This window comes from Trichoderma breve, chromosome 3 (assembly GCF_028502605.1).
Source record: "Trichoderma breve strain T069 chromosome 3, whole genome shotgun sequence".
In the NCBI taxonomy this organism is placed as follows: Eukaryota; Fungi; Ascomycota; class Sordariomycetes; order Hypocreales; family Hypocreaceae; genus Trichoderma; species Trichoderma breve.
This window is the reverse complement of record NC_079234.1, coordinates 1,468,161-1,490,660: the sequence shown is the minus strand read 5'-3', so window position 1 is coordinate 1,490,660 and position 22,500 is coordinate 1,468,161. Positions and strand designations below refer to the sequence as shown.

Here is a 22,500-nt window from a genome sequence, read left to right as displayed (position 1 = left end):
TATTAAGTGCAAAGATGATACCGCTTTAGGGCATCATCTTTTGAACTCATAGATATCAAGGATAGTTCATCTTACAAGTCTTCTTGCTGCTATCCCAGGTCGATCCGTATGGGCACGCGCACTTGTTGCCGTCCCAATATTGGTTTCCTGGGCAGCTGCAAGTCTTGGACTTACTATCATAAGACTGGCCCTTCTTGTTGCACACGCAGCACTTCTGGTTGCTGTCATAATGAGCGTCCTTGCCACAATCTTGCACACATGCGTAGCCATTCCAAGAGGTTCCGGATGGGCAGCTGCAAGTCAAGGACTTGCTATCAAAGACTTGGCCGATTTTCTTGCACACGCACTTGTTCTGCTTGCTGTCGTAGCTAGCATCTTTGCCGCAGTTTGGCACGCATTGCTTTCCGTCCCAGACCTTGCCGTAGGGGCAGGCACACTTGGATCCGTCCCAGTATTGGCCGTTGGGGCAGCTGCAAGTCTTGGATTTACTATCGTAAACCTCACCCTGCTTATTGCACACGCACTTCTTCTGGTTGCTGTCGAAATGAGCGTCCTTGCCGCAATCCTGGTTGCAGTGCTTGCCGTCCCAGACGGTTCCGTAGGGGCATGCGCACTTGGATCCATCCCAGTACTGGCTGTCTGGGCAGCTACAGGTCTTGGTCTTGGAGTCGTAGATCTCTCCGTTCTTGTTGCACACGCACTTCTTCTGCTTGTCATCAAAATGAGCATCTTTGCCGCAGTCCTCTACGCATTGCTTTCCGTCAAAAATCTTGCCGTATGGACAGACGCATTGCTTTCCGTTCCAGTACTGGCCGTCAGGGCAGCTACAGGTCTTGGTCTTTGAATCAAAGACCTCTCCCTTGTTCTTGCAAACGCACTTCTTCTGATTGTAATCATAGGTAGCGTCTTTGCCGCAGTCGGGGACACATTGCTTGCCGTTGAAGACCTGGCCGTATGGACAGGCACACTGCTTTCCATTCCAGTACTGACCGTCAGGGCATTTGCAAGTCTTGGACTTTGAATCGAAGATTTCTCCGTTCTTGTTGCAAACACACTTCTTCTGGTTGTAATCGAAGTGGGCGTCCTTACCACAGTCTTCTACACACTGCTTGCCGTTCCAGACTTTGCCGTACGGGCAGACGCACTGCTTGCCATTCCAGACCTGGCCATCGGGACAACTGCAAGTCTTGGTCTTGGAGTCGTAGATCTCTCCCTTGTTCTTGCAAACGCACTTCCTCTGTTTGTAATCGAAGGTGGCTTCTTTACCGCAATCAGGAACGCATTGCTTGCCGTTGAAGACTTGGCCGTACGGGCAAACACATTGCTTGCCGTTCCAGTATTGGCCATCAGGACAACTGCAGGTCTTCTTGGCCGAGTTATAGACTTCGCCCTTGTTGTTGCACACACACTTCTTCTGGTTATAGTCGAAGTGGGCTTCCTTGCCACAATCGGGAACACACTGTTTGCCGTTCCAAACTTTACCATATGGGCAGACGCATTGCTTGCCGTTGAAGTATTGACCATCGGGACAGCTGCAAGTCTTCTTGGAAGAGTCATAAATTTCGCCATTCTTGTTGCACACGCACTTCTTCTGGTTGTAGTCGAAGTGGGCTTCCTTGCCGCAGTCTTCTACACACTGTTTACCATTCCAGACTTTACCGTACGGGCAAACGCATTTCTTGCCGTTGAAGTATTGTCCTCCAGGGCAACTGCAAGTTTTGCTGCCAGAGTTGTAGATTTCGCCGTAGTTGTTGCACACACACTTCTTCTGTTTATTGTCAAAGTGCGCTTCCTTGCCACAGTCAACAACGCAAGCGTAGCCGTTCCAAACCTGGCCAGGGGGGCAGCTGCAAGTCTTGGAGTTGGAGTTGTAGATTTCGCCATGTTTCTTGCAAACGCATTTCTTCTGCTTCCAGTCATATGAAGCGTCTTTGCCGCAATCCACCTGGCAGTTCTTGCCATTCCAGTACTGTCCTGGTGGGCAGCTGCAGGTCTTGGAGTTGGAGTTGTAGATTTCGCCATGTTTCTTGCAAACGCATTTCTTCTGCTTCCAGTCATATGAAGCGTCTTTGCCGCAATCCACCTGGCAGTTCTTGCCATTCCAGTACTGTCCTGGTGGGCAGCTGCAGGTCTTGGTCTTGGGGTTGTAGACTTCGCCTTTCTTGTTGCAGACACAGTTTCCATACTGCCAAGTAGCATCTTTGCCACAGTCGTGGACGCACTGGTGACCATTCCAGGTGTAGCCACTAGGACAGCTGCATGACTTTGTCTTGGAGTCGTAATTCTTGCCATTGTCCTTGCAGACACAGCAGTTCTTTCCGTTGTTCCAGCTGGCGTAAGAGCCACAGTCGTGGTAACCGCCACGAGTAACGAGGTTATCTTCGACATCCCTAGCCTCCACATCATGGAGGTTGTTCGGGTTTGGGAAAGCCGTGACAGAGCTCAAAGAGAGCAGAGCGGCCACAAGGACCTGCTTAAGCAACATGATGGGCAACTATCAAAATGTGCCAGACTATGGTATTCACAAAAGATTGACAAGAGACGGCCTCTGTTGGCAACTGATGACCCAGGAGAAGGGATCAGTGTCTAGGCCTCGGGAATTGTCGACAGATGATGAGTTGATAAGAAGAGAAAAGAGAGTTATGATCTAGGCGAGATGGAGAGTTTATATAGCTCTCTCTTCACTCTACAAGACACGAGAGAAGCTTCCTAGAGAAAGAGGTAATACGGCCTAACTCGACCAGAAAGAGAAAGATGGGCTGGAACTCCTCTCTGACCAAGGCTCAGCCGCATCCATATTCGATCAAGCGGCCACAATCAGCCATGAGCTGGCCAAGGACGGTGATGAGGAAATTAGGATCACGGAGCTCGGCCATTCACAGCCTGTATAACGAAACATGCATTTCAGCAGCATCAATAGATTCAGCCAAGCACTGTACATCTCATCCATTCGGATCGTCGCTCAGCCAAAGGCTTTAGCTTTTTACTAGAGTCATTACATAGTATCGGTATAGCGCTGAGCAATACGAGACCTCTCTTTGTCGTCATTGGACGGCTGAAAACGCCCATATGCAAGGGAATACGAGGTTATTAACCTTATTACGAAGGCTATTGAAAAAACAATGGAAGGCAAAGAACTGTCATCCCTGCAGAATTTACGGCTTATTCCCTCGATTACTCCTGCATTCTGTCGTGGCTTTACACAAATCGTAGACCTTAAATACCACTTATATCATCTATAATAAAATGATACATCACGAAGCGTTGAGATGGTGGTGGACCGCCTATGTCTGAGTTCAGCGAGTAGCGGGTCCGAAGCTGGTCCAAATAGGGCGAAAGGGAGGTTAAGCCAGCCCAGTTCAACTAAACTAGGAGTTGTTGGGGTGGGAATCTTGGCTCAATTGAATTTCAACGGATCAGCGGCTGGTCTTCGATGGCTGATGGACCAAGGCCGGAGCTAGACGTAGACAGGGTGAGTGGCAACCGGGTGGTTGCTGCAGGTAGCAGAGGTAGCTCATCTAAATCCCATGAGGTGAAGTTGCCTCCCTGGAAATCAGCTCGGAAGCCGAGCAGAGTTCTCCAAAAATAACAGTTAGGTGTCCCTTACATAGCATGGCATCTAGTGATGAGCATAGAGCTAGCTACTAAACTATGAGACAGCGTCTACTCCGTAGTATGAGACTCAAGTCAGATTTCCTCCTTCTCATTGCCATTGTTTCTTTTAAGACCGGTTTAAAACCGGTTCAGTTACTGTACCAGTTTCGTCATTGACAGCGGTCTTTTTCCGTCAACTCTGTTGGCTCGGTTAAACAATGCCTGACGGTTGACAGAAACACATGGCCAGCAAGAATGCGGAGGCAGAAGGGTCCCAAAGACCAATAACTTGACCTTGCTTTCCCCGCGGCCCCTTTTGCCGAGCCAGGGGACGGTGGAGCTGCCTGAGCTTGTGCGTGGAGAGCCCGACTTCCGAAGGTGCCGCAGAATTACGATCGGAACTGCTAGTGAGGGGAATTAGACTTCAGGTTGCTGGCTCCCTTGGATGCATGGGGTTAGAGTGGTTAAAGTCAACAAAGAGCTTGCACAGTGCATTTCATGACACTGCGAATCCTTCCAAAATGCAGTGTACTACTGCAACTCGAGTAACGCAAGGGGGCCTCGGATTGCTGCAGCCAAATACCCCAACCTATCTGATTGGAGAAGCCTAGGCCAGCAAAGACATGCATCACTTAGACAAATGCAGTCATACCAAGCTGAAATCTGCCGTGATCCAGTGATTCGGGGACAACCTGCGAATACGGGCTATCGCACGCACTGTGTCAGCTTTCACCCGATTTCCACGGGACATCATACGAGCTGTGGATGAGAATACGGACTGCAGCATATGCAGCCAAACGTGAACTATTCCCGAGCTGTGCGGGTCAACCCATTCATCCGTGTCTCAAGCCATTGGGGGCTAATTCCCCTCCTACTTTCAATCAGGCACCGAATCACAGACGGAAAACCGGCTCTGTTCGATGGCAACCTGATGGCCGGGCTGAAAATTGGCACACCCAGGGCGTTACACACCGATGTCTCGCAGCAATGCCATTGTTATACGGGCTTTGTTGTGGGTGGTCATTGTTTGCTTTAACCGTCCATGTGATGCTTAATAACCTAAAAAGGGAAAAATAAAAACCTTGGTCCATCTTGGCTTGGTCTTGGCTCACCAAGTGCCGCTGTGGGGAAGAAACTTGGAACTGCTGGGAAGCCGGGGTGGACTACTAAGTTCAGCCGCAACTGTCGAGCACACCATCATGACATCGGCCTACTTGTGTTGTTTCCCGGATGAGTTGCTCCAAGGTGATTGCACTGTCTGCTGCGCTGTGGCTTCAAAGCGTGGCTCGAATCGACAGGGATCGCACAGCTCCCTTCGATCTCGATTGGCCTTGTGTCTGGGGCCGTCTTCTAAACTTAGATGGCCAAGCCTACTAAACTTTGCTAGAAGCTAGAGGGCCAAAATTTTCCGGGATCCTTCAGAGCTCCCGACCGTCTTTCGTTGCTTTTTTTGGCATCCTCTCTGTTCTAGGCCACAGCATGAAGAGGACTGGACGATGCCCGAAGCCTCCTGTCGATCAATCATGGCATAACCATTTGATAATGCCAAGTCCGATCAGCCCGTGAGGCGTCTTGACCTGAGAATCATGCTCTCTCATCCACGAGCAGTCGAAAGCTGTCATACACGTTGTGTCAGAGAGCTCCATTTTGTTATTGGCTCTAGCTTCTTGGTACGCATTTTGGGTTTGGCAAAGTTTTGGTCAGCCGATGAGCCTACCTCTGTTTTACCTAACAAGGTGACGATGGTGCCTTAGACTACTGCATCTCTCCGTAGATACTTTGGCCCATCAAAGATACTTCTGTCACAATCCAGGGGTTATTTCTTCTTTAATACAATATATGAGTTATGATCCAGGAACTAAATCAACAAAGTAGACGCGATACCTGCAGGTCTCAGTTGATCGAGAACCCATGTAAAGCTAGGCACCAACAAAGAATCAAGAAAAAGCTATGCCAAGAAGATTCAACGGGCATTCAGAATTTGCGCTAGGAATCCGAATCCACTGTCCCTGTCTGCCAGGGCGAATATATCACCTCACCTGCTTGGGCCGGCTATTCCGGCTTCCGGCGCACCACCGTCCGTTCATCTCAGCCGTCAGAAAAGTTCTGGTCCGTACTCGCTGCTTAGGTTTACATAGTCCTGCTCAATGCGGGTATATGCACCATCCTGACTGACATCATACCACTTGGTTGTTCCACCTTGGAATCCTTCGTGTTCATATTGGTGGTGGTGGGACTTATCCCCTTCTCGTCATCAGAGCACAATGGCAGCATCAGACCAAGGCCCGTTTGGAACAAGAAAATTGTCGCCCCGGCGTGTCATCGTGTGGCTCGCATCGTCTGTAAGTTTTGGGGCGCTTTTGGATTTGCCATTAGTTTCTGGTAGAGCAAAGCCTTCACCGGTTTGATGTTTGCCAGATCCTCAAAGAGCTTGGTGATTTGATCTCGGACCGCAAAATGGCCGTTCCACCTTGTGCGTTTCTGCCAATTGTATTTGGTAGGACCACAAATTTGTTCTCGCGGTTTTTGACCTGCTTTGTCTTCTGCTGCATTTTGATGCCATTAACCTGTCACCTCCACTCGATGACGTTCTTGATGGTGGAGCCGGATATAACAACTCTTTGTAAAAACCCAAGGGCACCAAATCTATTCCGAACGAAGACATTGTTGAATTGATGATGTAATTATCTCGTTGTATGTCCAAATATTGCTTTAATGTAAGCATAAGCGGCACAAGAGCTCCATCAGAAGTATACAAACAGATAAACATCCGGCTTATTGTTCGGAGAGATGAGATTTTAAGATTTCAGCCAGCCAGTCTGAGATTTCGAAACTCCGTGACATAGAGAAATCATATTGAAATATGCAAGGCCGTTTTGCAAGTGTTCATCTCTTTCAAGCTTTCAGGCGAATTCGGAAAGAATGTATTTGGTATTCGCTCGTGCATAGAGCTCGTTCAGTATATTTATCAATAGTTATAAGTCTAATCATATGAGACAATCAAGAGAAAACGATTCAGTTAACCCAATTATATTCATAATCTCTCTCATAGTGTCAAAGAAAATTAGTGAGCGAGTCTGTATGTGTCTGTCCTGAGGCTTTCTTGAACTGGTGGTATTATACCACATTCAGTCCTGCGTAAAATCAAGTTTGAGTAGAAAAAGAAATAATTTCATAAACTTGATCTTGAAGAATGTGGTTGAACAATTCTGCATCAAAATTGTTCTCGTGTAGGGTAAGTAATCAATACCTCTACTCAATGCATTAGTTCCACACCTTGGCCTGTTGGGTTAGTTCGACGGCTTACGATCTGCGCGTTATACATGCAGTTCAATGAACAATAAGTGACAATGTTATGAGATTATTCTATTACATCCTATACTTTATTTTGAACCTATGCACACCCGTCATATCATAAAAGCATAAAACAATTTATAAACATCTTCAATCAATGTTTGCGACACCGTAGATCTCATTAATTAGCCATCATCCAGTCTTATCCAACAAGCAAACAATGTTCAATACCGCAAAGAAGCCGCGTAAGGAACAGCGACACAGCACTGCGGAACTAAATAGTGAGTCGCGCGATTCCTTAAGATTCCAGTTATCTAAGCTTGTGCAAACTTAGACTTGGCACGAAGAGTCTTGCCATATTTGTACATGAGTAATGTTCCAATTATACCCATTATGCTCAGTCCAGCAAGGACTGTAACACCCTTGTGCACACCAAGATTGATAAACATTGGCCTGGCTGCAAGAATACATCCAGTAGCAACAGCGGATCTGATCAGATCATTGCCTGTAAAAATCGAGGCTGCGTACTGCGGGTATGAAACCGGCACATACATGAAGAGACCCTGAATAACCATGTATTGGCCCAAAACAAAAATGGTCACGCCAATCAACGGGACAATCCAGTGAATACTGGCTCTTGCAGTCCAGGCGAATATGAACAGCCCGATTGGAAGAACAACGGAACCGAAAATGGCGGGAAGCAAACGATGCTCCTGCTCTCGGAATCCATTCTTGATATTGTCTGGAATCATGTAAAAATGAAGATAGGCAAAGTATAGAATGAGGGCCAAAATTGAGCCAACCTCACAGGCAAGAAACGCAAGGCCAGTCTGGCCAAGGTTGAAGCCGTAAAAAGGTGGAAACACTAGAGGGAATACTTCAAAGAAAGTGAAGTAGATTGCATAAGTCAAAGCCGTGTACAAATTGACGAAGAAAATTGAGGGGTCCTTGATGGTAATTTCGAATGGCCTTATCAGCGCAGCAATGAGAACGGCAGATCCCGACAGGTGCCTTTGGTCAATCTCGCTTTGGGATTGGAGCCGAGCATCGCCAGTGAGCTTTCGAAGTCGCTTGGCACGCCTGAGAAGGATGTTGGGCGCAGACGTCTCGGGGGTCAGCGCAAGCAAAAATATGGCCATGACAGCGCAAATCCAGACAACTTCCCAGAGCGGCCACCTCCATCCCTTTTCCATTGCTGCAAATCCAGCGAAGGTTGGTCCAATAGCAGGGCCTGCCCAAAATGACAATACCCACCAACCAAGGCCATAGGGGAAATAGATGAGTGTGAAGACATCTTGGATTGAAGCACCACCAATGGCAATACCAACGCTGCCAAAAAATCCAGCAAAAAACCGTACCGCCAAGAGGCCGCCAAAGCTGTTGATTGTCGCTGCTGGGAATGACAGGGCAAAAAAGACAAGGAATGTGAGATAGTAGACAGGATTTCTGCCGATGACTGGAATCTCGGTGAGAGGGCCAAAGATGAGTGGTCCTACACCATAGGCCAAGACGTATAGAGCAAGTCCAAGCTCAGATGCCTCTACACTAACACCGAAATGTTCAACAATGCCTGGTTCAGAAAAGGCAAAGACAGAACCTGCCACGTAGGTGACCCATGTATATAAGCAGATGACAAAGACAATGTAGCTCCTCTTGAATGATGACCAGTTGTGAGGGTTTGCTGGGTCATCAGTCGTATACCAGTCTACCAGAATGACGCCGTCATTCGTCTTTTGTGGCACAATTGGTTCGCTTTTGGTCTTTTTCAGCTCGATTTGCTGTTCAGGATCGTATCTTCCATGTTCCATGTATGGACCCCTCTGGATACTCCCCACCGTCCGCTCCCTACTCAGATCCTCGCCATCTTCATCGGCAGTTTGGGAGGAATCTGATGCTGGATCAGGGCTACCAGAGCGTTGGTTGAGATGTGATCGGTCTGATGTTGCCTCGTGTTGTTTCTCGCTGTTAGACAGCAATGCTAGGTACTCTGGTGGGAGCACGAAATCTGGTCGTTCTTCTGGATACTGCAGCAACTTGTTTCTGGAAACAAAGCGAATGGCTTGGCCAAGCGCCGATTCTCGAAAGGTTTCGTACATATTGCCGTGACTCTATATTCAATTTCTCAATTGGTATGTAGTAAACTGTAGTAAGCCCTGAGAATGTTCTTGCGATGAGGATCAATGCTGTGAGGCGGAGTAAAGATGCTGAAGCTGAAGTTGTAGTATCATCTTGACCGAGGACAAAAGGCTGACTTTATATCGAAAAGTTTAATATCAATTGCAATTTTTTTCGGTCTAAATGTAAGCAGAATAAAGACATTTCGAACGGAATCTTCGGATGACAAACATGCCAATCTGGTAGACTCACAAGCAGTACCGAGATCTGCTAAGCAGGGGTCTAGATATCTTGACATATCAAGAGGGCGTTTAGAAATAAGCTCTACAAGCCGCTAGCTTGTTCTAGAGCCTCTCGGCAATTAAGCCTTGTCGAATGAAGAGCTCTGATCTTGCCACGGAAGATGTTTGGGACCCGCGCCCAATGCTCCCCCAGGCCACCCTTTCCATTGTGATGAGATTCAATCGATCGAGGCTTCAGCTGTCAAACTGCTGCTCCAGCCCTTTTTTTTTTTTCTTAATTTTAATTTAATTGATCCAATTCCATTGGTTTCTCGTCCATAATACAACCCAATCGCCGATACAACTTCATCACCGTGGTACAATAATGCTAGATCTGTCTTGATGATGATTAATAATGTCATTGGAATTAATTCTAGGACGCAATGCTTTTCTTTCTAATCAAGACTGATGTCCAAAATCCGTAGAATCCTTACCACTCTCATTGTTTCTGGTAAAGTATTGCCTACGGACGTTCGAAATGATGCTGTGGTTGAGAAGATATCGAGCTCAAAAGCAACGCGATACTTGATGTGGAAGAGGAGGCTTCAATCATGTTGCCGTTCCAGGCTAGTCTTCATTTTCCACATGCGGGAAAAAAGCTATACAGAAATTGCCATTTGGAGCTAGCTCCAACGTCATGCTTGGAGTTCTGTGTCTATCGCCGAATCAAATATGCAAGTGAACGCCGTGAAGACTCATCAGTTCCAAGGGCGTAGAGATTTCATTTGCAATTGCAAAGCCATAGATGCATAATCACTGAGACGTGACGGAAATAAGGAAACTTCATTCGCTTGCATTGGTAAGCCTCCTCTTGTATGTCGGGCGTCTCCCTTCCCGCTATCAGTTGGCCCGTAAATCATTACAAATGAAGCACTGCTGTGCCGTGCTGTAACTGAAATCTGATGTTATTCTCGTGACATCACCTAGCTTATCTCCCGTATATGGAAATAAAACAGGCGAAAGCTATCGCAACCCAGCTATACAATAGAAAGAACATACCACTGTCTATATGTAGGTATGTAACTTCAATCGGAATCTCGAGAGGTAACTCATGCAATGTGGACTTTCCAACAGCCATCAATTAGCTAAGATAGATGGGTTAATCGCCATTCTGATAAGACGATAACTGTGTCGGAGAATATTTCTACGCCCATCACATCCATTACCGCTAATCACTGAGCAACCTGCGCTGTCAACGCTGAGCTGGACTGTGTCATCTTTAGGCGACTTGGCGACTTTACTTCCCATTGTCGATCTTGTGTCAACCAAATTAACCGGGCGAATAATGGTGGCACAGAGTTTCTTGAGATAAAAGTGATAGCCAATGCGATCATAACCACAACAAGCAAAATAACTTGCCACCCTACCACAAACGAAGAAGATTCTGCTGAAAACGCTCCCGATGCACGGCTGATGTCACTAGATACGACAGTCTCGGAAAAGGTAGGCCTAAGCATCCACCACCTTATACAATCTCCTCTGGATGTATTCAACCATGATATGCTCCGTCGGCCGTATCTCCTCGTTCGCATGCTGCTGAACTCTGTTGGCTATAAACCATTTCGCGGGTCAGAGATGGCTTACGTACATCAGCCGGCTCTTCACGAACCTGTTGCTCGGGGCACTGACAAATTATTATCAGCTGCACGTTGATTTGTTGATCTTGGAGAGAATTGTACGCCTTCACCCAGAGGCGCTGCGAAGTGGCAGGTCATCATCCAAATATGCACCCCAATACACCCAAATTCCTCGGCCATCTGACTGACGACAGTAACGCCATGGGAGTCTTGTTGCAAGAAGTTGATGGAGAGCCGACCTGCATCCATGGCTTGTCCAAATGCGAGGCTCATCTTCACAGTTTTCGCGGCCTGCTGTTGGTTCATGGCGATGTGGATGTGAACATTTTCTTCGTCGGCCGAGTGGTTGTGGTTGACTTTGAGCATGGTAGGGAATTTCACGAGGATGGCGAAGCAGGTTTGCTGTCGCTACCTTGGAGCGGTCTGAAGAAATTGATATGGATGGAGCGATTGTGACACCGCCATGAGGTCTGTGACACTTAATGCGCAAAATACAAGCAAGCAGCGGGATAGAGCAAACAACCCGCCACTTTGCCGAGAATGTTATGTTTCAATTAGGTGCACATCTTGTAAATCACTGTTTAATATATCTGAGAGGCTTTAATCTACATGTCTAGCAGCTCAGTGACTTTTAAATAAGTTGCCGTTACTATTCCAACATTTCCAATCTTTAAGACTTTTACTCCACTCATCTTGGTCTCCTCCCAACTTTTCACTGTTCATGTGCCTGTGCGATATGAGAATTACCTAACTATTACTATCATGAATCAAATACGGTTACTTGGACAGACGTCTAATTGTGACATTATGTCAGTGGAGGAATTACGCTGACAGTGAGTTCCACAATGGTTCGGGAGAAACTTTGCTTTGGTCCACACTCACTAGATATATTTACATCTACTGGATGTGTCCACATCTAGTAGATACATCCACGGTGCAAGTCGCCTCCCATGGTTGCATACATGGTAGCAAAGCAAGCAGACAACTTCGATCCCAAATAATATACTAATTATCAAGACTACCAAAAAGAAAAAAACATACAACAGCCGGTGTTCGCTGATGGTCACCCACTCAACTACTAATCTGCCGGTTAGAGGCTTGTCTATGGGGGAGCAGACGGGACCCCGAATTCTCCTCTACCTATGGTCGTATGTGATGGTGATAGTAGTAGAATTGCTATATAACGGAAAGCAAAGTACTATATGAGGACGAAGAGCGAGATAACTCTTTGGCCGGTCAGCCTGCTAGTTTTGTAGCAGATGAGAGCAGCCTTCTGTGTCTTTGGGCGCTTAGAAGAAAGTGAAATGCGCCTGGAGCCCTAGTTCGAAGACTTCTCCACCTCGTTCTTCAGATCGGCATTGAATTTATCCCAAGGGTCCATGTCAAACTTCCTTCCACTCCACCATGGCGAGGAGAGTGTGATCAGGAGTCCTCGAAAGTCCTCTCCTTGTGTAAACGTGGTGCCTCCTGGATTCGTTTCGCTTGGTTCAAAGTGAAACTGATGGACGCCTTTTCCAAGCCCAAACAGTGATCCTTCCCATTGGAAAGATTTGGGCGAGTTTTCCTTTCGCGATTTAGCACATCTATTGCTCATCATTCCAGTCACATTGAAACCTACCACTACCACTGGGTTATGAGCCTTTCCGTCCATGCTGACTTTGAGGCCATCACCAGGTTTCAGGTCGAGTGGCTGCTTGTTAGCGTCAACCGGCTGAATGATCCAGCCTGGCTTCCATTGCGTGTATCGGGCAAAGTCTAGGAACTGCAAGCGAATATTCAGTACACAGGGCGATTCTATCATGATGTTTGCCATGGGTAAAGGTAGATTTTTTGCGTACCACTGATCGGACAGCAGCTGGAGACGCCGCGATCTCAATTTTTGTAGACACGCTCAGTATAGGGCTCATGGCGGTTCCTAGTATTAATTTCAACTGATTTTCAAGTTAATGATGGCTTTTTTGGCAATCGACTGTATTTGACAATAGAATGAGGGATATTAAAGCACGCTCTCGATCTGCGTGATAATCCTATCGTCGAAGGATTCGACATGTGAGGAGTTCCCGACTTTAAACAGGCCTAGTGGCTTGCTTACTAGTAGTTAATTCGCCAGTTGGTTGCATATACCAGCTTACACAAATCTTGGTAAACTAGACTATGGCAGCGTTGGTGCATTTCGGCGGTTAATGACGAATCGCCCACTGTGTTCAACGCAATATTGATGGCTCAGCCACTTCGAGCTCCCTTGAAACAATCCATTGAATACGTATATTTTCAGGGCTTCTCTATGAAAATGCTAAGCACATTACTACAATACTATTGATTACGAACAGTCATATTTCAGGTGGCATTGAATGTAAACTTCAAAATGCATATGCATGCTTTGAGTGTTAGAGAGGGTTGGCGGCGACATCTTGCACTTATCCATGTAAGAAGTTTCAATGGTACCGAAAAGTGGTACAAGATAAAGATCTCACTGCATCTTTAATTCCGACTTCCGGCGCTACGAAGAGATAGAATACATAGTTCAGGATAACGGTCCAGAACAGTATCTTGGCGGCATTTCGTATCTGCTTTCTTGCAAGGCCTTCCAAGGGACAGCAACAGATAGCTAGGCTCACGAAAGTACATGTAAGATTGCTCCATAAATGCAGAATAGTTCTCCATTCGCTAGTGCCAAGGGAGAGCAAGACCCTACAGTATTTTGGGATCTCACTCTTACTCAATCGCATGATATCGTTAAGAATAATTGTATAGTAGAGACAGGATTATCATTAAGGTCTATTTTAATATGCTCGCGTAACACAGCAGCTCTTCCACCAAGCTTTCCTAATTAGCTGCGGGAATCGCCACAATCCGCTCCTCATCTGTATACTTCACCTGGCTATAAGTCAGCTCCAGAGTGTCCAGGTTGTAAGTTGCATAAACACTGCGAAGGAAAGGCGCTCCAAAGTTGGTCGCAATATCCGTCTCCCCAGGGCCACCAATTCCATTCAGCGCATAAGTGACACATTTGCCTGAGTCGAGCGTCGTGACCAGGCGGCCCACGGGTATCTTGATGGTTCCATTGCCTGGGAATCCGACTTCAAGGACTGTGTCAACAATGTCGCGGTGCTTGCAGTCCACCTCATACGGATCCTGAGTCGAAGTAACGTTTGCAGGAAGCTCAAGAACGGCAGCAACAGCGTTGAACACAGCCGTGGGCAGACCAAAATAGGCCGCACCCGTGTCCCAACTGACTGTGTTTCCGGGCTCTATAGGCCACACCGTCTTCTCTCCGTCCTTGTCCAGTGTAAAGGACGAATACTCAACCTCCCATGGCGAATCTAATTTCTGTGTAAAGACGGGCCCATCCCTCTTACCTTCGTCCACACCACCCAGGAGAAGATGGCCAGTTGCGTGCGGTTCATCCTGGCCTAGGTAGATGCTAAACGCACGAGTCTTCAAAATGTCACGGTCCGAAAGCTGTTGAACCAAAGTCGGGTAGACGTCGCACTGGGACCCGAAACACAAAGCGTTCAAGCCCATGATACCTGCAAACGGGTTGGACTGCGACAGCCGAACATCGAGGTTGAAGCTATCGGTCGAGCCAAGAACAAAATCATCAACGCAAACGCCTGCAAATCGAAGCGTGTCATTGACAAAGATACCTCTGCCGCCGTCCAGCAGTCCATCGTTGTAGTTGGGATAGCTGCCTGGGAATGCCACCACCGCTGTTGACGAAGTGAGGTTATCGTAAGTTCCCAGAGGATCACACGGATGCTCCGGACGCAGGCACATGTTGCTCCGCGGTGAGATAAAGCCAATCGTGGGACTGCCGGTGTCGATTTTGAGAAAAGACCGCTGAGGAGGATTGCCAACTTCGAACTCCATGCCGTAATACTCCAGGTTCATGATCCGCGTCAAGGGAACGTTGAATACATTGTCCGGCAGGATGTTGACAGCGGCTTGGCCGGCAAGCAGTAAAGATGCTGAGATGTTTCTGACACCAGGCATGATGGCAAAGAGCAGTATTGTATTCACGTTGCTGTTGTCAAGATTGAGAGTCAATCCGCCGCCACCAGAAAGAGCGAATCCAGGGAATGTTGGGTAAACTTGAACGCTCGAGGAGAGGCTACCCCTTTGTTCATTGATTCACGAAACGGGCTGTCAGTTATATATGTGCTTATAGCTTAAACGGGTGCCCTGTAAGTGATCGCTGCTAGTTCTGCTTATCCAGGGATAGCAGTGGATTACTCGTGTCTTTTGTATGTAATACGGAGAGTGAGCTCAAGGTCCGCCCCCGGTTTCCAGAGCGCTTTAACACCTAAAATGACAATGGTTCGCTGTCCCCGGTGCTCGTATTATTGTAGCGAGCCCCACCAACTCAATGCCATTTGAGCCTGCAACTCCGTATAATGGATATGTTCAAGATTACGGAGCAGCAACCGCAAAAAAAACTACAAAACAGCGACCAAAAAAACTGCAAAACATACAACAGCCGGTGTTCGCTGATGGTCACCCACTCAACTACTAATCTGCCTCTCATTGGCTTGACTCTGGGGGAGCAGACGGGACCCCGTATTTTCCAATGGATATGGTCGTATGTGCTTGTATGGAGTCGTAGTGGGCTTCTTATACTTAGTCTCCGTGAGCTACGAACAAGCGTAAAAGGTGGAACCAGACCCTCTGTTGACGATTCAAGCTCATCACTGAGTCCTTCAGCATGGGGTCAATGGATAGAGTATTTTGAGGGATAAACACATGTTCAAGCTATAAGTTCATTGCCTGAAACTTCACATTTCATCTGGCTCCGATTCTCCCCTTCATCATGCACGCGCCGCTAGCCAAAGGCCTTCCACTCTTCATTCATCGACCACCCATTTGGTTTCAGAACCATTCAAAACATTTGTTAATCTATGGGGTGAATGGACGAATGAATGGGTGGATGTAGAAGACAACCGCGACGGCTTTTGCAATAGAGTTTTTACGACATCAGAAGTTTGTGAGGCACGCAGGTAAGTGATCTATTACTTATACTTCAATGCTGCTGCCACCTGTCAAGTGTCTTTCTCAACTGCCGACAAAGAAAAATGGTCATATTGCATTCTTTAGGCATTTCGAATACTGCACCCACTATTATCCTAGCTGGGTCTATATTGCGTGGCAAACTTGGCAATTGCTCAAGACACGGCACTTTGCAGGCGCTTCATTTCTCGATATTGGCAAGCATCTTGGTACCAGAATGGTACTTGTACACGAAAACACAGCAATCCCCATAAGTACATTGCTCACTGTGAAATACGATGAGAAAGAATTTCTGCTTCTGATGGGCTCAAAATTTTGCGTTGTTGTAGAGTTCACAATGTGAGTATAAGGCAGCTACTGTTGAAGAAATGTCTGATCACTAGTGACAAACGTGGAGAAAGAGAAAGCGATTGAGAGAATAAAATACGGCAACCAGGAATTCACATATCGATATGGGGGCTCCAATAGTCCTAATTTTAGCAGGCAATTTGAAGTTACGCGTACATGGTCCTTCTCATTTCATCAGCTCCGCCATCCTCTAGAGCAGTATTCAGCATCGACTCGCTTCTCTCTTGGCAGCAGCAATCGACGAGGAGCCCGGAATCATTCAACTGAGACACCAGAAAGCATCGAATAATAATAACAGTGCCCGAATAAAACCATCCTACAGGTGATTGCTATATGTGAGCGTATATGTCGCCTTCGTCAACAGGACTCTTGGTATTGGGCCAGCCCTCGAAACAGTGATACCCGATTCTATCCCCCTAGTTGTGCCTCATGAATTGTATCATGGTAGGCACTTATTTGCTAAGATATTGTTACTAAGCTGGAAAGACGCTTGTGCTCAAGGCCTCTATATGTGGCTCAAGGATGGGTTAAGTGGGTTTTTTGTGGTCTGTTCATGTAAGTACAAATCATGATTTGTTGTCCTTTTCACTCTGACATCATATTAGAATCCGTGTCATTGCTACACACATTGCTTCATTGACTTGTGGTAGGAGGTGTAAGAATTGCCGGAGAATGGAGAAGGAGCAGGAGTTATCAGAGATACTAGCATACAGGGACAAGACATAAGGGAGAGACGATATGTAAGGGAGGAAGATGGAAGAGATGATGAGCCAAGAGACCCAAGACAGGCACAAAGAACGCAACAATCACAATCGGACACAGACCAGGAACACTCAGGAGACGCTAGAAGACAAGGAAATGGGGAAAAGCAAAAAAGAAAAAAGAAAAAACATACAACAGCCGGTGTTCGCTGGTGGTCACCCACCCAACGACTAATCTGCCGGTTAGTGGCTTATCTATGGGGGAGCAGACGGGACCCCGAGTTTTCCACTACCTATGGTCGTATGTACTAGAGCACCCACAGCCCAAGCTTATAACGTTACTGCAGAAGTATGAACTCACGACCCAATTTTATACATTCCTCTCTTATTTTGTTTTGTTTCACTTTGTCTTATTTTTTTTGTTTTCTTTTGTCTTTTTCGTTCCTTTAGGCCAAAACATACGACAGCTGTGTAGTAGCCTAGCTCGCGTAACAGAGGCATCTCGTCCCTCGCCATTGAAGAGAGTTGCGGCGCAGAAACCAAATATGTATCAATTATTGTCCGAAGCACTCAAGAAGACGGTCCGATAGGCACCACATTGCATCTCGTGTAGGTGTATTATCCGATGGATTAAATGATTGCATGTTTAAGGATGTTGGTGTAGCCTTCAGCGATCAAGCAAACGGTTAGCCCACTCGATAAGTCGAGTCTCCTACTATTAACCTGCGGATGCACTAGCATTTTATGAGAGGAAGACAAAGAAGAAGGAGATAAATTGGAAGGAAGCCAAATGTGTTTTTTAGATGTCCTTTAACATGCATCAATATTCTTCTAGGTAGTCATCATCATCGAGGCAGGCAAGCTCAATGTCCCATTCGTAAATCTGGGAATACAAGATCCTATCTTCATCAGTCCAGCCACCGTGAGATTTGAGTAATTTTGCGGCAGCTTTGTGGCCGTTTTGCTCGGCCATTCGAACTGCTCGAACATAATTCGCTCTGTAGCCCTGATTAGAAACATCATCATAAATCCTGGCACCCCGACAGAGAAGCATGTGCAGCATGTCGATGCGGCCGTTTGATGCTGCCCTCTGCAGCGCTGTTCTGCTGTACTTCCCGTACCCTAACGCATTTATATCTGCTCCAGCATCAATCAATTGAGAAGCAATACCGATTAGTCCGAGATCTGCCACACTTTGCAGTGCGGTTGCAACCCCTTTCCGAGCCGGGCATTTGACGTCTGCGCCAGCCTCAAGCAGCATGTTAATCAGTTCCAAATGCCCACAATGGGCTGCTCTCTGTAGGGCGAATCCAATGCTTTGGGCACTCGCACCAATTCGCAAGAGGTTGCGCACTATCGAGACCTCTGTATGTCGCGCCGCAGATTCGAGAATTGTTTTTCCCTTGTATATTGCGTTGGGGTCTGGGTGCAAAGCCAATAATTCCTGGATCACGCTGCGGTTCCTCCTCGAATCCAAAACGGCAACAAGTGCCTTCCCTATGTCTTGGCTGCTCCATTTGAAAGAAGAGAGAAATGTCTGAAACAGGGGAAGGCTACCCCCATTGGCAATTGTTACCAGGACAGATTTCTCGTTGCATGAGCCACATGCAAGCCAGAAGTTGCCCTTGCAATGGCATTTACCTGTCATGGCTCGCTGCGCACACCAATCCATACTCCCAATAAACCTGTCTGGAACTGTTTCGTTCTTTAGCCACTCATGTAAATTATAATATTCGCTTAAATGAGCTTGTGCAGTTATCGCATCCCCACCAGCATCCAGTAGTAGACCTATAGAGTGTAGAAATCCGTTGCCAACGACATGTGCAGCTGCAGGAAGAGACAAGTTGTGTGCATGGACCAAAAACAGCCCCATAATGGGTACGACTGGATCGGCAATGTCTAGCATTGGGTTCGTAAAAGCTTCAGCACTCCAACCAGCAACTCTAAGTACTAATCCCGAGGATGGGAGTCCTTGTGAAATATCTTGTCTAAGATACTCCATTTCGCGCTGCCAAGAAGCCATTTCGGGCAACGGAAACGCTGGTAAGGGTAGATCAGTGCAGCTGCTGGTACTTAGAAGCATAAGACGCTGGGCGAGTGTTTGCTTTTTTAGAATCCTTGCAGCGCCTATGATCCTAGCCCAGTTTGTGCAAGGAATGTCAGATATGATACCAAGAGATTCTAGGAAATCTAGCATTTCTTCGCTAGGAATCCAACGGACAGCTTTTGCAAGAGGGAGACCGGCTAAGTGAAATCTCCAAACAAGCTCCTTTTTCTCGAGAACAATGGCATAGTGTATGGCGTCATGACCCAAGTCTCCGGGCTCCTCTTCAAATGCGCCAAGTCGGTGTAATATTGTAAGAGCAAATTCCGCGTTGTTGCTTTCGACTGCTTTCATAATAGCGATGTAAGGAGACTTTGCCCCATTTGACACCAAAGTATTTAATAGGTATAAACACGATTGGCTATCATCGTAGAGATAGTCGATGAGGCATTCATCACCACGAGTAGTCCAATTCTCTCGCTTTGACAGTTCAAACTGCTTTGCTTCCGCAAGTGGAACGTCTGCACCAGCCTGTACTAGAATCTCTGCCGCAGAGTAATGTTTACCGTCCAATGCTAGGATCAAAGGGCAGTAGAGAGAGTCGTGAGGTCCATCAATATCCGCACCAGCGTTCAAAAGCATGCACATCATCTCGATGTCGCCACGTATTGCAGCAAGGCCGAGGAGTGATATAGCGTATTCATCAGAAGATAGGGTATAGATAATGATTGTTCCCCGGTAGCCCTCTAAAAATCGTGTATGGAAATTGACATCAACGCCATTTTGAAGGAAAAGCTTCGTGACTGAAACCTTGCCATCCAATATAGCTGAAAATATTGAGAGGGCCAAGTCAAAATCTTGGATGGGCATTCCCGCTTGAATAATCCTAGATAAAAGAGATATCCGTCCAGCATCGTATGCAAGCTTCAAAGTGGCTTCCCATGTCTCCTTCGTACAAAGATGAGTCAGGTGGGAGAAAATAGCATCAGTCAAGCGATTGGCCACTTCGGTATTCCTGTGTTTGGCTGTAAATTTCAGGATCTGTCTTTGGTCTTTCAGAAGAATTGGATCCACCCCTTCATCTAACATCATCTCTAAGAGGTCAAAATTTTCCGTCTCCATCGCACTTGCAAAGAAACAACCCACCAACGTATCAGCTGCGATGGATCTCATTGAGAGGAGGCACCTAAATGACGTCGGAGTGTTGAACCCAGTGCTCTTCATAATCTCAGTCGCCCATGATTCGTGTATAAAATTGTTGGAAAAGCAAAAGAGTTCAAACAAGAGAGTATTGGAGATATCACAGCTAAATCGCAAGCTAGCAGCTCCAAGATCCTGTTCGAGGTATCTCGGCACAATCATACCAAGTGCTTCTTTCGATACAAAAGTTTCTGGAGGCTGAGAGACTCCAGACTGTTTGATATGGACAGGATTGCGTAATATATCGGCCAAGCGGTTCGACTCCTTTAACCAGGATGGAAATGGAAATTGGCTTCGGCAATTGCAGATTTCTAGGCCTTTATTTAGCAAACTTTCCCATATCATTAATATGTAAAATTGTTCAATTTACGTTTAAAGACGTCCGAAGGAAGGATATCTAAAAATTCGAGCCAAGGCGAACCTAAGGGCCACAGGTTAGGGGAATTAGATGATGCTGGAGAGCATATTTGAATTCCATCTGGTGTCATTGGTGACGGTATATCTGGGCGAGTAATCAGTCATCAGCCCGGATAATCATGAGCAACAAAACCGTCATACCTACTTGGACAGAAAGCTTGTCGATGGTTGAACAGAACGCCTGACGCGCTATTTCTTTTCGAACCTTCTGCGAAGGACATAATTTGCCATCAATGTAAACTTGGGGGGTCTTCCCCGACTGTTGCTTCTTCTTTTTTATCTTATAGTCAATAACTTTCCAGTTCTCTTTTCCCAAACGATTCTTCCTAATTCCCCATTCCCTCAACTTTCGCTGGTATGAGGATTCGCTATTGACAGGTAAGTTATTGAATTCTGTTGAACAGCATCACAATCTGACCTTGCAATAAAATTCCGAGAGAATTTCATCTCGTGAACCACTTCCAATATTTTCTTATTTTCATCGATATAAAGACGTTGAATCTCAGCTTTATGAGACTCCCAATCAAGGGAAGCCATGGCAAAGAGTCAGAGTAGAGACAAGAAATTGAGACCAAGTCAGCTTGCGAATGATTAAATTCCGGAATGAGTTGGCGGGGACGCAGTCGTTTTATTTATAATTCGACGCCTCATACAAGGCTGCAGCTTAGGCGATCTTGTTGGCATACCCTTGTTAGTCTGTATGCGTTGTCAATTCCTTTAGGCACGAATCACAACCACTGCAGCACACAGCCCTTGCCAAAACCGTCAGAGATGGAACATGGTTCGATTGGCCGATTCCAAACCTCTCAAAGCGCCACATCGTAAATCATTGGTCAAATCCAAGGCCTTCATTACCAGGGCCGCAATAGCCTGAGAAGGCCCCATAAGCCTCAACAGCTGACATTCTACCGAAACCCTCACGATGTAAACACTACCAAAACCCTCATGATGTAAATACTACCAAAACCCTCAGGAGGCAAGACACTACCAAATCCTGGAGTATGGCCCGCCCTACCTTCTATTCAATGTCGCGTATTTATTTTCTCACTGCCCCAGTCTTCGTTTCGCGAATATGTCAAATTCCCTTGTCAATCGTGACAGAGCAAAAATACATACGCCGTCTACTTGTTGTTTCATTTACCGCTTGCGGTGTCATCTATCAAAGTTACTCTTCGCCAATTCCTACCCGAAGGTGCTGTCGCCGCTCTATCTTCAGTCGATCACCAGAGGTTCGGCTGGTTGAGTCGCCTCGTGATGTTAGACATCCAAACCATTATTGCATTGGTGGCCCTTGTCATTTCCATGCCACCAACTCTCGCAGTCCTGATTAATTGGTGGAGGAAGTCTCAGAGACAGTCTTCTTCTGCTTATCAAGATGGTATAACTATTCATCGCACTCGTCGCAGATATCTTACAGCTAACCATGTTGAGATTTCCAAGATGAGCATTTCGCTGGAACTGTACTAAGCTGCCGTTATTTTTGTCGCTTGGTTCATTACGGCCGCACCGCGTCCATCTCTTCAAACTCCAGTGTCATTCTGGCTGTCGAGATGGGTGCCATGAACCGATTTCCTTTGTCTGAAAGCAGCGACTAACGAGTGAGCTTTGTTCATGGAATCCTTTTCAGTTTGATGGAAGGCGGCCAAGATAAATAGATCTAGCTCTCCAAATTATGCTTCTACAATCCAAACCAAAGGCTCACTCATGAACCACAACTTCGCAATTCCCACAAGCGGATAACACTTCCATCTTTAATCGCATTGTCCAACTAGATGAATAGCTATATTTACTAGGTTTGTTTAGTATCTGGCAGATCTATATCTCGCGTCTGGAGGCTCTTTTTATGTCTATTTACATGCGGTGGTGAGCCTACGTCTAGCAGATAGGTATATACCTGTACCAATACTATAGTACTTGATGTATCT

At 46.5% G+C, this 22,500-nt stretch overlaps 6 protein-coding genes across 6 annotated transcripts; all 6 read right to left on the bottom strand.

Moving 5' to 3' along the window:
* Positions 1-55: 55 nt before the first annotated feature.
* Positions 56-2,485, bottom strand: T069G_04887 (uncharacterized protein; the record flags this gene model as incomplete). Its single annotated transcript, XM_056172097.1, has 1 exon — positions 56-2,485. The coding sequence occupies one exon, from the start codon at positions 2,483-2,485 to the stop codon at positions 56-58; it is 2,430 nt and encodes an 809-aa protein (XP_056028955.1).
* A 4,717-nt stretch (positions 2,486-7,202) lies between these two features.
* T069G_04886 (major facilitator superfamily domain-containing protein) lies at positions 7,203-8,984 on the bottom strand (the record flags this gene model as incomplete). Its single annotated transcript, XM_056172096.1, has 4 exons — positions 7,203-8,119; positions 8,198-8,666; positions 8,724-8,793; positions 8,875-8,984. 4 exons carry the CDS (start codon positions 8,982-8,984, stop codon positions 7,203-7,205), a joined length of 1,566 nt encoding a protein of 521 aa, XP_056028954.1.
* A 1,749-nt stretch (positions 8,985-10,733) lies between these two features.
* On the bottom strand, positions 10,734-11,227 carry T069G_04885 (uncharacterized protein; the record flags this gene model as incomplete). Its single annotated transcript, XM_056172095.1, has 2 exons — positions 10,734-10,834; positions 10,894-11,227. The coding sequence occupies 2 exons, from the start codon at positions 11,225-11,227 to the stop codon at positions 10,734-10,736; spliced, it is 435 nt and encodes a 144-aa protein (XP_056028953.1).
* A 952-nt stretch (positions 11,228-12,179) lies between these two features.
* On the bottom strand, positions 12,180-12,768 carry T069G_04884 (polyketide cyclase / dehydrase and lipid transport domain-containing protein; the record flags this gene model as incomplete). The annotated part of the gene is made up of 3 exons (XM_056172094.1): positions 12,180-12,425; positions 12,480-12,623; positions 12,700-12,768. 3 exons carry the CDS (start codon positions 12,766-12,768, stop codon positions 12,180-12,182), a joined length of 459 nt encoding a protein of 152 aa, XP_056028952.1.
* A 919-nt stretch (positions 12,769-13,687) lies between these two features.
* On the bottom strand, positions 13,688-14,854 carry T069G_04883 (eukaryotic aspartyl protease domain-containing protein; the record flags this gene model as incomplete). The annotated part of the gene is made up of 1 exon (XM_056172093.1): positions 13,688-14,854. One exon carries the CDS (start codon positions 14,852-14,854, stop codon positions 13,688-13,690), a length of 1,167 nt encoding a protein of 388 aa, XP_056028951.1.
* A 2,880-nt stretch (positions 14,855-17,734) lies between these two features.
* T069G_04882 (ankyrin repeats (3 copies) domain-containing protein) lies at positions 17,735-19,828 on the bottom strand (the record flags this gene model as incomplete). The annotated part of the gene is made up of 1 exon (XM_056172092.1): positions 17,735-19,828. The coding sequence occupies one exon, from the start codon at positions 19,826-19,828 to the stop codon at positions 17,735-17,737; it is 2,094 nt and encodes a 697-aa protein (XP_056028950.1).
* Between the last annotated feature and the right edge of the window lie 2,672 nt (positions 19,829-22,500).